The 13,464-nt window shown below is 41.5% G+C and overlaps 1 protein-coding gene across 1 annotated transcript in view; it reads left to right on the top strand.

Moving 5' to 3' along the window:
- Nucleotides 1-13,464, top strand: part of stk10 (serine/threonine kinase 10) — a 41,482-nt gene that overhangs the window by 25,551 nt on the left and 2,467 nt on the right. The window contains exons 8-19 of the mRNA XM_023429450.2: nucleotides 2,576-2,710; nucleotides 5,301-5,648; nucleotides 5,854-6,270; nucleotides 8,878-9,002; nucleotides 10,732-10,855; nucleotides 11,137-11,316; nucleotides 11,486-11,578; nucleotides 11,781-11,910; nucleotides 12,070-12,194; nucleotides 12,400-12,588; nucleotides 12,688-12,813; nucleotides 12,976-13,089. Coding sequence (XP_023285218.1) covers nucleotides 2,576-2,710; nucleotides 5,301-5,648; nucleotides 5,854-6,270; nucleotides 8,878-9,002; nucleotides 10,732-10,855; nucleotides 11,137-11,316; nucleotides 11,486-11,578; nucleotides 11,781-11,910; nucleotides 12,070-12,194; nucleotides 12,400-12,588; nucleotides 12,688-12,813; nucleotides 12,976-13,089 — 2,106 coding nt within the window. The remainder of the gene's footprint in view (nucleotides 1-2,575; nucleotides 2,711-5,300; nucleotides 5,649-5,853; nucleotides 6,271-8,877; nucleotides 9,003-10,731; nucleotides 10,856-11,136; nucleotides 11,317-11,485; nucleotides 11,579-11,780; nucleotides 11,911-12,069; nucleotides 12,195-12,399; nucleotides 12,589-12,687; nucleotides 12,814-12,975; nucleotides 13,090-13,464) is intronic.

The raw sequence follows: 13,464 nt of genomic DNA, 5'->3' as shown, positions 1-13,464 counted from the left end.
CCCCCCCCCGCTCTAGTCCCCCACTGGGCCATATTGTTCACATTAACCTTTTCACGCCCAGCCACGCATGTAACACCCAAAATCACCAGCCTCTCTGGGTCTAAAGCAACATGAAACCCAGAAGAGAAGACATGAGCTCAACTAATCCACATCTTGATCCATAGTGGCAGTAAAAAAATAAAACACACATAGGTAGCTTAAAGAGGGCTGCAGTTCTACACTGTTTGCCTTTTTCCTCCTTTTGATTTGCCTCAGGGAAACTGGCGTTAGCTTGAGCGTGGGAGGTCTGAGGTCACTTGTTGGAATAAACAGTTTCAAGCTGAAAGCTCCCATGTTAACTACTGGTGGTTCTCTGATGAGATTCACAGCTGATATTTTGTTTAGGTCTTGTGATTTAATTTTCACTAACAGTGTAGGCTTAGATCAATAGTGGTAACTAGGCAAAAAATATGGAATAGACAAGGAACATATTCCTGTTCTATATATATTAAATAAAGCATTACACTAGAGCTGCAATTATAAGTCGATTGGCTGGACAGATAATTAACTATTGTGATATCGATTCATTGTTGAATTTTTGTTTCTTAAATATAAGAATCTGCTGTTTTTCCTTGTCTTCACTTTATTGTAATTTGGATATTTTTGGGTTTTGGACTGTTGGTTGGACAAAAAAAAAAAAGACACCTGATGACCTCCTCCTAGGCTCCAGGAAGTTGTGATGGATATTTCTCACTGTTTCCTGATGTTATATAGACCAGACATAACTCTAATGGTTCTATTAAAAAATTGTTTGGATTTAATTTAAGCCTGAGAAAATGTGTCTAAAACATTTTACTGTTGAGGAAGTGGAAGACGAGCTGGCCTACACACAGGGATCGGGGTTATTTATTTACATTTGCCCTTAGATGCCTGAGCCCCCTGCAATACCAGCTCAGCGGTCACACCCTCCTCCACGCATCCCAAATTCAGAAGGAGTATTTCATGTATTATTGGAGCATCAGATGTAGCTGCAAATCTGGTCGTCCCGGCATTTGCTCGTGTTACTGTGAATCGTGTACAGCTGTTGGAGTGTACTCAGGCGGTGGTTGTGTGGTCATTGGCATCCAAATCATATGTGTCTCTTGAATTAACCAGTGTAGCTGTCCTCAACATCAGTTGTTGGGCTTGTGTTTTTATTATTATTATTATTTTTTTTTTTATCATACTGCTTTTTTGTGCAAAGGACATTCCTTACATTCCCCTAAATTTCAGTTTAGCATTTGCTATGAACAATTGCATTTGTATATATAGCATTTAAAAAAAAAAAATGTTTCATACTCTTATCCATGTATTTCCTCTGTGGTGTAATAAGTGGTTAGCTGGCACTCAGCAATTACACTCCCTGACTCATTAGACGATAGCTGACTGTTGTTTGTCACTGGAGTTAAAAAGCTGAAGACTTACGCAGTCCTTAAGGACAAGACCCAGCACACAAACACCTGTGATCACCCACAACAAATGCACACATACACACACACACACACACACACACACACACACACACACACACACACACTGACTTATACACACTTCATGGTCCAGCACCACTTGTAGCCTTTTTTTCCCTTTTGTCAGCTAGCCCAATTAAATTACACAATAGGGCAAAGCATCTGAATAATAGATGATCGGCCTTTTATCCCCTCTGCACTCAACTTTTAATTTAGCCTTTTATTCTCCTTGCACTCTGTTTGCACCGTGGCAAAACACACATTTTCTCTTTTCAGTTGTTGTAGAGCTAAAGATGGCTTTCTATTTTAAGGGTATGGTGTTATTACATCGGTGTGCCTCAAATGGGGAGAGTTGTATTGTAAAGCTGCTATTGTTGTAGCTGTTCAGGAACTCGCAGGTGGCAGTGAAAGTCCCCTGTAGTCTTGGCTCCTGTGCTTGTTTCTCACTTGCTTGACCAAAGCTAATGTACTTTACTGTGATTGCTTTATTTTTCACCAGAATTCTTTATTTTTGTCTGTTTCCCCGCCTTCATCCCACTGTTGTCTCTTTAAAGAGTCATTTGCTTTCACAGCGGTTTCACGTTTTACACCGATTTTATCCTGCCAACCGAAGGTTTTCACGTCTGCTAATTGTTTTGTTTCACTCTAGACCTCCACAGCTAATGTAGTGGTTTATTAAAATGTCTGAAATAAAACGGGTACTGGCACGTATCATGTTACTGCCTCCCCATCGTTTTCAGCCCGGCACTTGCAGCATCCTTCAAGCACTAATCTCACGGTCTAATGATAATCACATCCATGGATAATGCGTTCAGCAAATATTATTTTATGGCGGTGCGGGGGTTTATCCCGTGGTCACATCAAGCCTCTGTGTCTCCTTCTTTGTTTAACCAAATGCTGTGCAGTGGATGTTTATGGTAGTGTTTACAAATTCATTTGTGCTCACGATATAATGCTTAGAATGGGGGGGCAAACACAAGAGGCGTGTCTTTTTTTGTAAGAATTATGTCTTGCTTTTAAAGCACTAATCTGTGTGCATTTTGTTTGAGTGATAATTAACCTCTGTCTTCCCTCTCGTGCATCCACAGCACCCTTTTGTGAGATCGGTGACGTCCAACCGTCCGCTGCGGGAGCTGGTGGCCGAGGCCAAGGCGGAGGTCATGGAGGAAATCGAGGACAATAGAGAGGAAGGAGAGGAGGACGACGCCATGGATCTCACTGTGGTACCAAGCTTACATCTTTTTTCTTTTTTTTTCTTTTTTTTTTCTTTTCTGTCCCTTCATTTTCTTCTCTGTCATTGTTTGTTTCTAAAAGGAGAATGGGCAGTCCATGTTTTAAGTGTACATCAGATTCAACTACTAAGCTACACCGACACAAGTGAAGATTATTCTCACTGTGTGGTCCAAAGCTGAAAGAGACAAGATGGAGTTAAAAAAAAAAAGTGGTGGAGGGGCTTATTTTAATGTCACCAGACAATATAATTGAGTCAAAACTCATGCACATAATCACTCAAAGGTATGCACTTACCTGCACGTGCACCATGCCCCAAAATGCACACGTGTTTACTTCCCTCATGTTTGAAGTCCTTGCTTGTTGACCCCTTTGAACAGCATTTTTTTTTTTTTTTTTTTTTTTTGGTAAACATGGGCTTCCTGCCAAGGGATTCTGCAGAGGCCATTCATAAAGGCATAAGATTAGAAAGTGAACACAGCACGAGAGTGAAGTTTACCACCTGCCCCCAGCACAAACAAAGGAACAGAGACCGGAATACTGGCATTCAACACACCCACCCACACATGGTTAAATATAAGTGCCGCATTTGACATTGCTCCTGTAATTGAGACTCTGTCAACTCACAGCCCCTGAAGGAGTAAATTATTTAAGGCTGTACATTGTTCTCCCCGCTATACTTTTGACCTTTAAATAAAGAACAGACTGTTTCCTGTACACCAGCGATCCTAGAAATACTCTCGCTGTTCGGAAGCTGTAGCAAGACAATTGTGTCGATCACGTGTCGAGCATGGATGTTTTTCTCTCTGTGAAGATGAATGTGTGCACGCTTATCTCTCTTCCTCCCGCAATGGCAACAGTTTGTGTGATGGCCTTCGAATTTATTGAGATGGATAACCCTGCTCCAGTGTAGTGACTGGTGCAGTTTGAAACGTGGCGAAGCAGGCGGCGCAGGTGGTGTTTTGGCACTTTTCCTTTTCCAGACGTCTTGGAAATCAAACATTGCCGGCCTTTGGATTAGGTTTGAGTTTCTGTAGGTGGTGTTACTTTATTCCTTGTGTGTGTTTTTCCAGTCTTGCTTTATCCTGCTCTGGTTACTGAAAACGAGACTTAAAACTCACAATAATCCTGGGCGTCAAGAGTTTTCTCCAGATAAAAACCCAACAGACAATGAGGGTGTTATATTTAATGTTAAATTTATCATGAATTGAGTTCATAGCCATTGTGCTATTTTAGTCTGTTTAGTTTATTTATGGGAAATATTAAAGTTAATGTAAATATCAAAATGTGTATACAATACTGTACTTCACAGTAAGTGGCTGGTTGTGTCCAAACATCACAATTTTCTTCTCAGTGCTCGCCCAACTATGATATCATTACAGTTACCTCTTCCGGCAGGGGCCACTTTTTTTGCAGGCACACAGCAACATTTTGACACGTACAGTTACGAGGCCCTGAAAGCCAGCCAAGCAGTTTACCCCATAGTTTATCTCTGCCTATAGATCTCACAGAGCCAGAGAGAGAGAGAGAGAGAGAGAGATGTTTGCCGAGGCCTTCGAAAAGGCTGCACCTGACCATAAAGATGTCCGATGGTATTGTTTACCTCTAGTGGGAGTGGTAATCCAAAAAGCAGCATTGCTCAGTGTGTCAGATAGCTGCGCACATAATCCTGAAATACCATCATCCCTGGTGTTTATAATTACAGACTCCAGAATTCCCCTGTCTGACACACGTCTGGAACCTTCTGCAATAAGATTTCAAATTGGGGAAAATTGCTACATGCTTTCTCTTCTAGTTACTGATGTTTAGGATATATTAATCAGTCATTTGGACGACGTCGTTTATTTATTTTTGTTGACAGTTTATAGAATATGATATAGATGAAGATTCTCATTGGTAATTTAATTTCTGATTTTCCAATTGCATTTTTGTATTGAGTATCTGTGTCTTATGCAGCATGTTTTTAGTCTTGTCAGGCATCCACACACTTGGTAAATAATTCTCAGCCTTATCATCCCCACTTGTTTTCAGTGATATCTTTTAGTGCTTTGGTCAGTATGACCGTGAGACCTGCAGTAAATTGTATTCTGTGTGGAATTAAAAATGTCTTCAGTCTAACCCTGCAGAAACCCTACTTTGGGTTAAATAAAAGTGAAGTAAATACATTTTTAAAAATGCAATTTTGCACTCTATCCACTGCTCATCAATGATCACACATGCTTCTTGGTAATGATGCCATTAAGAACTCTCTCCCTGGTTGTCAGCCATGATTTACACAGGCCTTTCACCTCCATTATTATTAGTCTACTTATTACAGAATAGATGGCTATCTCAGCCACAGTGAGAAGTAGCAGTGCAGGAGTATAAAGCAAGAATGACTGCATTCTTACTAAAACAAATGTTAAGCTTACTTCACTGTAGGTGGGAGGCCCAAAGGACTTTATCCATTAGCATTTGGGCTAAAACCAAAGGTTGAAAACATTAACATTTGAGAGGAAACCACTGACTTAAAACCTAAAAACATCAAACGTTTTATCACGATTTGCATAACACCTCTCTTCTCACTCCTCCTTGTTCCTTTAGTCACCAGGCAAGGAGCCATGCCAGACCAGTCAGACCAGTTTGGAAGGTGACCAGTCTGCGGACACCCCGAGCCCCACCACGCCCTCCCCAACCACACCAATACCTTTACCCAGGAAGGGGGCCGAGCCAGATACACCAACAGAGGAGCAGCCAGGCCCGGTCATGGTGGTCCCTGTTCCCGTACCGCGGCAGAACGTCCCTCCAAAAGATCCAGAGGAGCTGGCCGACAAACTGGCCGAAGTCGTTCTTGACTCTGAAAAATCTGAAAGCGAGGCCTCAAGCAAGACGTCCAGCTCAGACTCAGGCATTGAGGATGGAAAGAGCACCCCCACATCAGAGGAGGAAAAGGTGTTTTTTGAAGTTTTACTTTTTTTTTTTTTTGTCTGTTGCATTGTAAGGCTTTATTAAATATCTGCAGACACTGACCAGTTTATATTTTAATACACTGGGTTGGTCAGGTGATTCCAATTCAATTACTCTCCTGGTTCCTAAAGTTTTTCCTGTTCTGTATTCAAAGATGTTATAATAATAGCGGTAAATTTTATGTTTTAAGGTTGCCATGGAGACCCCAGAGAGGGAGCAGCCACCGTCTCTCCCCCTACCCGAGGCATCTGAGGAGCATGTTGACATCATCATAGTCCCAGAGATGCCCAAGATCCAGGTTCCCAAGGAGGAGAGCAGCGTTATGTCCAACGGAAACCTACCAACTCCAAGCCAAAGTCCCACTGTCACTCCTGTACCCACTCCCGCAGCCTCTTCCGCTCCCACCCCAGTCCCTATGCCTCGTTCTGGGCCGAATGAGAGCCTAACCAAGGATACCCCAGAGCGGACATCGATAGGAGGAAATATTGAGACTGTCTCACCTTATATCAATGGAGGGATCAACAAACGTTACTCTTACTCAGGCAGCATGGCGTCTGAGAGCATGGACATGTCGATCCACAGGGAGACCATCTCATTGTCTGCAAGGGTGAGTCTACTTGAAGCAAACCTTCCTCTACTCGGAGGAATACGTACAGTAGGTGGCACTTTTTGCTGGCCCAGAGTGTTTCTGTAGATCTTTTTTTATGGTGAAAAAAGGACCAGCATTGAAGTGTAAGAGAGGGGCAGAGACCAGCCCGCTGCCTCTGTAGGAAAACCCCTCCTTGGAAAAACTATTTCTTGGCACCCACAGAGGAACTGAAACTGCATTGTGTTGTGTTTGGGGCTGTGGGTGTTAACCATCTGAAACAGAGGATAGCTTGTCTTCCATTAAGCTTGCATCACACATTAAATTTAGGGATGATGTCGGGAATGACACTGGTTAATGGTTAATTGGTTAGAATTTATGGAGAATATGAATTTATTTTGAGAATGATGGACGAATACTCTAAAAGTGTATATATGTATATATATACATATATATATATATATACATATATACATAAAAAAAACTTCTCCAAAACGGAATAGGCTTTTTAAAGTTGTATTAGCCCCAAAAGAAGAAATTCCTTCCCATAGAAGACAATTTATCTAAACTTAACAATCACCAAAGTCGTGCCTCACAGACCTGGTGAGGAAGGGAAGTCAGGAAGCTGAAGACAGAGAAGACAGAAACCATTTTATCATTAGACACCGAGCCTTTCTGAAGCAAAAAGAAATATGCAACATTTCCCATTCAGCGGGACCAACAGTGCCCTTTGTGTGGGCACAGTTCAGTATTCATCGCTGTGAATGGAAGTTTCTGTGCAGCTCATTGTCACTCGGTTGCTTCTGGAGGCTTATGGACTGAGCATGATTGAAAATCCTATTGACTGTGCGTGGTGTCGTGTCTGTTTGTGGTATGTTAAGTTTTTCCAGAACAGATTATTCAGCAGGCGACTCTGCCAGCAGCCTGCAGTGCCAGTGAATGGGCAATCTTTGTTTTAGGATAGGAGGACAGGCAGGCATATTAAGTCAAGTCTGTTGTTTTGTACGGGATTAGTGTGTGTGTCTCTGCACGAACATGTGCATGATGCAGAGCATTAGCGTGTGCATTTGCTCATGAATTCATCTGCGTGTGTGTATGTGTGTGTGTGTATAGGAGAACTGTGTGTGTGCTGTTTTGTGAATGGCGAGTGATGGGAAGTCCGCTGAGTCGTGAACAGTAGAGCCTGAGATACAAACAACCCAAATGTCCTCTGATTATAGAGCCAATGTTTACTTATTAACACACGCGCACAAGTGTTTATTGCTTTTGTAAATGTGTCAGTTAAGTACAAAGGGAATCATCAATTCACTGCAGTGCAACACTAGAATCCAGGAGCTGTCATCTGTAGCAGTAGCCTCACACAGACTCATATGGAGTGTATTTGCTCAGCTGTAGTGGCTCCATGTGGTAGCTTGGACTGAGTGGACAACAGTTCACACACACAAACAAAATTCATTCCCACCCTGCCTGGAGAGCAGCTCTCCTGGTTCTTTACGGCTTTCCTTGTTCTTTTATCTATTTCTTTTTTTTTTTCCCTTTAAGTCTAGTGCTGTTTTCTCTCACTTTCTTCTCTTCTCTCTTTTGTAAACTAATTATATACCAGGAAATGACGACACCCATGGTTTGAGCTAACCCAATGTTTGCCGAGTAAACCTTGCCATATCAGTCTTGTAAATATTGCCAGTGGAGGCTGATTTAGATAGGGCACAGTGGATGTTACCATCCCTCAACACATGCTTAGTCGGCCAGAACAACTTGGTCTGTTTATTATAAGGTGGGGTCATGCTCTGACTCCTTATTAAACAATTGATGTGATGTGCAGTATGACGACCCATAGCCATTGTTTGATTGCCCTGTGCTGCCTTTCTCATTCCTCCAAAATTCTTCTTGGTCGGCCCATAGTTGGAAAGGGACTGCTCTTGTTTGGTTAAAACCTTGAATCTCAATAGTTCAAGTTGTTGTAGAGAGTTAAAGAAGCTTTAAAAGCCAGGTCACATTGTGTCATATTTGGTGGATTATATTGTGTTGCTGTTAAACAGTTACTTCCTGCATGGCGCTCCCCGAAGCAGTGACAGATGGAGCATCTAGTCGCTTGTTACAGTAGAACCAGATTGACAGGAATACTAATGCCTTTTGTCAACACACGTAACACACACAGCTGCCAGATAAAAAGACCACACCAGGAATCAAAAGCTCACGCATACCCAAAGGGGAACTCCACCAATTTTACAGATCAGAGTTTGTTTACAAGTCTCTGGGAGTACTATTAAAAAGACAATATCTCTTGCTCTGCTGTAAAGCTTCAACCTTTTTTGTTTCTCAATGTTGGAATGGAGTGCTCTTTTAACCCATAAAACACATTACCTTTATAAATATGGGATTTCTTAGTGGCACAATGAGGTACCGTAGGATTGTTCTTAGTACAATCCTTAGTTCTACCTCATACTCACTGTCTCCCAGCATGTCTCTAAAGTACTAAATACTAGAATAACCTCAAGAAAGAGTGTCAGTGCACTCCCAAAGTTTACTGTCAAACATATTTAGTGATGCATGTAAATAAGCACAATCAAAGACTTGTCTTGTAGTAAGGTCTGACTAAAACTGACCATGTTCCTCTCTGCTTCTCAGGACTTCTCAAGTAAGACTCTGAAGCGAACCAGGAAGTTTGTTATTGACGGCGTGGAGGTGAGTGTGACCACCTCCAAGATCATCAGGGATGATGCGAAGAAAGATGAGGAGATGAGATTCCTGAGGTATGTTGGATGTCTCTCTACAGAACACACATTCAGTACACAAACATACAGAGCCAATAGACAACTTTCCCCATTTCCAAGTGATATTCACATTGGTGCTGCTGCGGCAAAAAGGAACTACCAGGACAAAGCTGGTGGGCTGCCACATCAGTGTGCCAGTGGACAGTAAAAAATAAAATCTGTAAAGTCGGTCCCAGTATCTGAATTTCTGTCCCAGTCCGACTATGGCTCTCACCATCAAGTTCACTCTTGTATTATCTTGGTTTCTATCACTCCACGTCTTCGCCTTCTTTGCCTCCTCAAACAACAGTGCTCTTTTTCATTTGCTGGGTAGAATTTTCACAGTTACTCCACCGTTCCACCAACCACCGTTTCCACTACCTGGGGAAAGCCACAGATAGCTACCGGAGAAAACAAAAGCACTATCCTCTTCCTGTTTTGGCTGCACAGTGGCATGCGCACTTCCTTTATGCCGTGAATTCGGCCTTCAGTTTTCTGCGAAATTCCATACCCAGAGGCACACGGAATTCCATAGTGAAAGTGAGGCTTATAGGGTATCAGTCTAAACACAGATGGTGTCATTAGTCTATAGCCATTACATTGTGCAGTCAACCTTTACTTCATAATAATAAGTTACAAAAAAAAAGCTGTCAGGTTGTCTATTGTCACTTAAAATATTTATCTGTCTATCACCATCTAGATAAGCTGGATATATGTGCTGTGTCTCCACCTCTTGGTCCTTCTTCATTTTCTTGGAAAAATTCATCTGTTTTCATTCCCTTTAAATGAGTGCCATGAACTCAGGGGTCTGTTCATTCCTTAGCTCAGACTGAAGTCCATACAGTGATAAGTGACCTGCTGGACGTTGCTTACTACACGTGTCCTACTGTTTAAGGCATCCTGAACTTTTGGGCTTCAGCCCCTTGGGATGAGAGTCTACAAATATCCAAACTGTTATGGAAAAAGACTTATTTAGGTAATGGTTTGAAAGGAAAAGAAAAATGTCCCTGAAGTTACTTTTAGATGAGGGTGAAGTTGAGGTTAACTGTGTAGGGAGTCCGAATGCTGTAAAAGTGGATCCATATACTTTTTTATTTTTGTTGTGCAGTTACATAATGTGCTTTGTATTGTTTTAAAAAGATCAATTTTTGCAGTCATGACAGTCACACTGCTCTGCTTCTGAAGCCCTACAGAGTTCCTGGTGCATTACTCCTGCCATCTAGTGGCAGGAATATGACATTGCATCTATGACTGCAGTAAAAACAAAAGAATTGTGTCTATTTCACAGAAAATCAGTATTCAAACAGGAGAAATATTCATTTTTTGGCATACACTGTCTTTGCATTTCATTATTGTATGGACCAGCAATGTTACCGTTCATAGAAAACAATTGAAAATGATCTTAAAGCTAACTCTGGTACAACTTCAATTGATAACATTTGTTTGTAATACTGTGCATGGTTCCTTCCAAATAAAACAACTAGAATAAGAGCAACAGACTTAAAATATCTCCTTCCTAACTAACCTTGACTTGCTGAATCACTGACCAAACAAACACCCAGACACAAGGAATATTGCATTGTTAATGTCAGTTTGCAGGATAGATAGCTATCAAGTGGATGACTAACAGTAACAGTATTAACATTGCCCAGTTGAGTTGCCATTGAACCTTAAAAACTTAAAGTTGTATATATGTTAAAAATCTGTGTGTATGTGTTTGTGTGTTTAGACGCCAGGAGCTGCGTGACCTCCGTTTACTGCAGAAGGAAGAGCACCGTGCTCAGGCTGCTCTCAACGCCAAACTGGAAACGCAGAGGGAACAGATGCAGAGACGTTTTGACCAGGAGATGAATGTGAGTCACAGCCACACACACACACACACACACACAAAACTGACACTTTATTAGGTACACCTGACAACATGTGTGATTCTATAAAACAGCCCTACAATTAATCATACCGTTATGAATATTAACATATTTACTTTTATTTACTTTCTTGACACACAGGTTGCCATTGTGTTTGCTATAATAAAAAAGAGTCTACACTTAATTAAAAATAAAACAGCCCTGCAGTGTTTTGTGTCATATTTTTTAAGCTTAAAGTGCGCTTGTTTCCTATTGGTTCATCCCAGACCAAGAAGAAGCAGTACGACGGGGAGCTGGAGACTCTGGAGAAGAATCAGAAGCAGACTATTGAGAAGATGGAGGCAGACCACAACGTTAGACTCAAAGACGAGACCAAACGCATCAAATCAGAGCAGGAACGAGACCACCACAAGTTTCAGGATCATATGAAACACAAGAAAAAGGAGGTACGTTTGAGATAGTGAATGTGGGTGTTTTGACAAAGGAATGAAAACTGCTTTTAGTCCTTTTTATGTTTTTTTTTTATTTTTTATTTTTTTTGTACATACTCACATACTTTGCTGGCCTACCTGTGTGTCTAAGTCTATGAATATGGCTGAAATGTGCCTTCTTTAGGTAAAACAGTCTGTTGATAAGCTGCCCAGAAGTCAGCGAAAAGAATCCTTGAAATACCAGATGAATTCCTTCCAAGAAATAAAAGTTAAAGAGGTAAGTTGTTTGGTCAACCTTTGGGCTAATGGTATTTTCATACATCCATCGAACATATTCCATTCTGCTTCCTGATAAGGCACCTTGAGCATTATTGTAACACTTTTTTCTTTTGTGGAGTAAATGTCTGACTACTCTAAGTTGTGAATAGTAAAGCGCCTATTAATCCGCTCCATGTCTCTTTCTCTTTTCTGTGCTTTAGGAGGAGAAATTTTTGTCGGCTCAGAAGAACTACCTGGACACCACGCTGATGAAAATCCTCACAAACAACAAGAGAGAGATTGCAGAAATGGAAAGGGAATGCCTTAACAGGAAGCACAACCTAGTTAGAGGTACAGTATCTAGTTAGGCAGTGGATGGAAGTGAAACCAACACACAATACCTGATCACTAACAACCCCCTAAGTCCTGTCACTCTTTGTCAATCTCTGGTGTTGAGAGATGTTACATTTGTACAGTATTGACATATTGTGTCTCAATAACTTTGATTAGAGCGTGAAGCTACGATATGGGACATGGAGGAGAAAAATCTCTACGAGAGACACCAGTTACTGAAGCAGCAGCTGAAAGATCAGTACTTCCTCCAGAGGCATCAGCTTCTTAAAAAACACGAGAAGGTAAACCATTGGATCGGACCTGCACCTTGCCACAATAAGTTCGCACCATTCTACACACATTTAACTTTTGGTAAATCATGTGATCGAATGTCAACATCAAGTCTTGAGTCATCGGAACTCATTTTATTTTCCTGGTCCGGCTAAAATTTCATGTTCTGCCATCCAACATATAGTCCACGTATATCTATTTTCTGTGTCACTGCAGGAGCAGGAGCAGATGCAGTGCTACAATCAGCGAATGATTGAGATTCGGAAAGCCCGGCAGCAGCAGGAGAAGAACCGGATGCCGAAGATCCAGCGTAGTGAAGCCAAGACCCGCATGGCCATGTTCAAGAAGAGCCTCCGCATCAACTCGACAGGAAGCGCCTCAGAGGACAGAGAGAAGATCAAACAGGTAGAGGGAAAGGCTTGTCTCACTCCGTGATTAAGCATAACGTTAATTATGCAGCAGGTCACTCACTCACTTTCTCTCTCTCTCTCTCTCTGTCTCTAGTTTTCTCAGCAGGAGGAAAAGCGTCAGAAGTCAGAGAGGCTGCATCAGCAGCAGAAACACGAGAACCAGATGAGAGAGATGATTGGTCAGTGTGAAAGCAATATCAGAGAGCTGCAGCAGCTACAGGTGACTCATCTTTTACACATATTTCTTTATTATTCTTTAGAGTTTGGTTGTCTCCCAACTGGAGTTTTTTTTAATTTTATTTGTCCAGTCTATAGAACAGCACACTAAATGAGCAAAATAAATGGCTTGCAGTTGTTAACAAAAGCTTGTTTTGTGCCCCAGAATGAGAAATGTCACCTGCTGGTTGAGAATGAGACCCAGAGGCTGAAGCATCTGGATGAGCAACACAACCAGCTGATGAAGGATTGGAGGGATCAGCTGAAACCCAGAAAGAAGGTATATTTCCCATCACGATGTTATTACAGTGTGTCATACAGAACAAATTTCACATTCCTACATGCTTATCTACATTTTTGTTTTACATAAAATGTAAACCTACATTAAATATGTACTGAAATCACTGAAGTGCTAAGTGACTGGATAGTCCTGATTTACTCTCTACATATCAGAACAGAGCATAAGGAAATGACTCTTTCTGATACAAGTGTATATCCATCTAAAAACAGCTGATTTGAAAACAAAAAAATCTCATGCTGAGACTTGGAAGAGAAGAATGCCATTGTCTTATCTGGATTAAGTATGGAACTAGAATCAGGGGCCAGTTAGCTTATTTTAGCATTAAGAGTTGAAGCAGGGGGAAACGGCTAGCCT

Source organism: Seriola lalandi, unplaced genomic scaffold (genome assembly GCF_002814215.2).
Source record: "Seriola lalandi dorsalis isolate HSWRI2012SDOR001 ecotype SW California unplaced genomic scaffold, Sedor1 jcf7180002054893, whole genome shotgun sequence".
Classification (NCBI taxonomy): domain Eukaryota; kingdom Metazoa; phylum Chordata; class Actinopteri; order Carangiformes; family Carangidae; genus Seriola; species Seriola lalandi.
This window is presented reverse-complemented; position numbering and strand designations above follow the sequence as displayed.